The sequence below is a fragment of the Phaethon lepturus genome, unplaced genomic scaffold (assembly GCF_000687285.1).
Source record: "Phaethon lepturus isolate BGI_N335 unplaced genomic scaffold, ASM68728v1 scaffold14877, whole genome shotgun sequence".
Classification (NCBI taxonomy): domain Eukaryota; kingdom Metazoa; phylum Chordata; class Aves; order Phaethontiformes; family Phaethontidae; genus Phaethon; species Phaethon lepturus.
In genome coordinates, this window is record NW_010554156.1 from 41598 (window position 1) to 43923 (window position 2326).

Genomic DNA, 2326 nt, shown 5'->3' on the forward strand with positions numbered 1-2326 from the left:
AAGTTTAAAAGAAAACAATTTCTTTTTGCCTTCTCCTGTTATATGCCATTAAACACAGACCATCACTTGTTAGAGATGACTATACCTCTACAAAAGGCAAAGGAATCATCCAATTTCTGAAGTCATCCGTCTGCAAAATCAAGGTTATTCCAGAACAAAACACATGTCTAAATAGCATCCCCCTGAATGCATTCGTTGCAAGACTATAGCAGACATGCAGTTGGCAAAACCTGGAAAATCCCTTACACCCAGTATCTACATTTGTACACCAGGTAATAAAATTCCATCATTATTCCTTCATCATAAATGCCTCATTATTCCATCATTTATCTGGTATCAAAAGCCAAACTATACTGCTTTATCTGTGCTATGTTTTTTGTTTGTTTGTTCGCCCCCCCCCGCCCCCTCGGTGTGAGGAAGGCATCATAAAGCTCAGAAGTAGAAAGCAGGACACCCAGAGTCTCAGCCATCTGACCTGTGGTCCCTGACACCTCCAAAATCACCTGATGTTATTGAACAGGAGGTTAGCTGCAAATCCATCAGCATCTTTCCACGTTAACCAAACAACAGTTTATCTGCTTGACAGGATCCGTAATTTTCCAGACATTCAGAGTGAGGTACAAAGAAGTGAGAAATAGTGCAGAAGCACAACAAACATCTGGTGGGAGAACTGCTGAGACTCCTTTAAATAGAGAAGAACCTGTATGTCAAACACAAAGTTCTCTTGGGAGCACAGAAATGGGAAAATAAAAGTAGCTCTGCTGTACCTGCAGGAACAGCCCATGGACACATAAACCATAGAGAGATAAGTAGTTTCTCCACGCTCCCCATTCTCTGAGGAATGAAAAAAAAGCCACCAAGAAACACTCTTCCAGAGGGGTGTTTCCTCCTCATCTCTTGGACGATAGAGAAGAAAGCAGCAACTCATCTAGCCTGCCAACTAGCTCTGTTAGACAGCTAAAACTGGCTGTTTCAAAAGACTCCCACCATGAACAACTCTGAACTGCATTCTTTTGCTAGCCTGTACAAAAAGATAGCTCCAAACAGAAGGTATTTACTGAATACTCCCAAACATGTCACTCACTTGATGATGTCATCAGAAAGCACTAGTCCCTCCAAGCTGAGGTTCTGTAGCCTTGCACACAGATAAAGAATACTCTGGAGATCTGCAACAGACATTGTGCAGTTTGACAAATCCATGTGTTGAACTCTGAGAGGTCTAAAAAAGGAGAAATACAGGTTACGAAAATTGCATTAAAACCTGCTCCACAAATTCCCCATACCACAAATATACACTAAAACCATGCAAAGCTTGCAGAAAATTATACTGTTGCATTCAGCTGCACAGTGGATATACTATTAAGCTCACTGACTGCTAAGCTACCAGCCAAAACTGCAGAACACTTATCTTCAAGGCATTTGCAGGTCGTAACACCTGAAAGTCTATCCTGCTGGAGTTACGTCATTTTTTTGAGCTTCCCATATAAAACTGCTGGAGATGCTGACAATTCTTGGCTCTACAAGATATATATTTTGCAAGTGGATGATGATGCTTGATACTTTAAAAAAAAAAAAAAAATCACACTAACTTCGTTTAATAACTGACAGGTAAATGCAGATCCTCTTATTTCAACACATGCCTAACCATTGATCAGCGCTTCTACACTCCAGAGACAGCACAAATGCTACTGCTGGTAGAGACCTTAAATCCAAAAACACACAGAGAACCTATGAATATTCAGAGATGTGGTTTCAGGATCCAAAACATGCAGAAAAAGCCTTACATGCTTGTTTTAAACAATGGATTTCCAATACAAGATCTTGGGCAGCGGAATACAGTAACACCTGCAGGCAGCAACTGTCCAATCACTCCTGGCACCAAATTTCTACCAGTCAGATCAAGAGTCTGCCAGAGAGATTCATCAAACCTAAGGCACAGAGTTTTACTTGTTAGTGAGTTAGAAATGGTCAGAACTATGAGTACAATCACAGGAAGTTTTCAGTGTCACAAAAGATTGAAACGAGGGAGAGCTATTTAACAGAATTTACTAATATTAAAATATGTGAGATATCTTTTGATTATATATACAACCCACATGCAGCATAAATTGAATTATACAAAAATAAACAAGATGAGAATGAGATCATTTAACAGTTGATGGAAACAAAGGTTTTCTTAGTACTAAATGATGAGAAATAATACTTACGAAAGACAATGCCACCTCTTGCAAATCACAGACACTTTTAACAAATCATTTAGGGGCAAATATGCAAAGATTGCCAAAAGCAGCTCGTCTGGAAGTACATCCCAAGAAACACCTTTAGG

The 2326-nt window shown here is 39.6% G+C and overlaps 1 protein-coding gene across 2 annotated transcripts in view; it reads right to left on the reverse strand.

Moving 5' to 3' along the window:
• SKP2 (S-phase kinase-associated protein 2, E3 ubiquitin protein ligase) overlaps window positions 1–2326 on the reverse strand; it is a 10581-nt gene that overhangs the window by 6492 nt on the left and 1763 nt on the right. The window contains exons 1-3 of one of the 2 annotated variants that reach the window (XM_010291755.1): window positions 2208–2319; window positions 1787–1928; window positions 1085–1217 (exon numbers count right to left, since the gene is read on the reverse strand). In XM_010291755.1, the coding sequence (XP_010290057.1) occupies window positions 1085–1200 (116 nt within the window). In that variant the 5' untranslated portion in view covers window positions 1201–1217; window positions 1787–1928; window positions 2208–2319. Of the gene's footprint in view, window positions 1–1084; window positions 1220–1784; window positions 1929–2207; window positions 2320–2326 lie in introns of those variants that run through there. The other variant, XM_010291756.1, reaches the window with a different exon arrangement.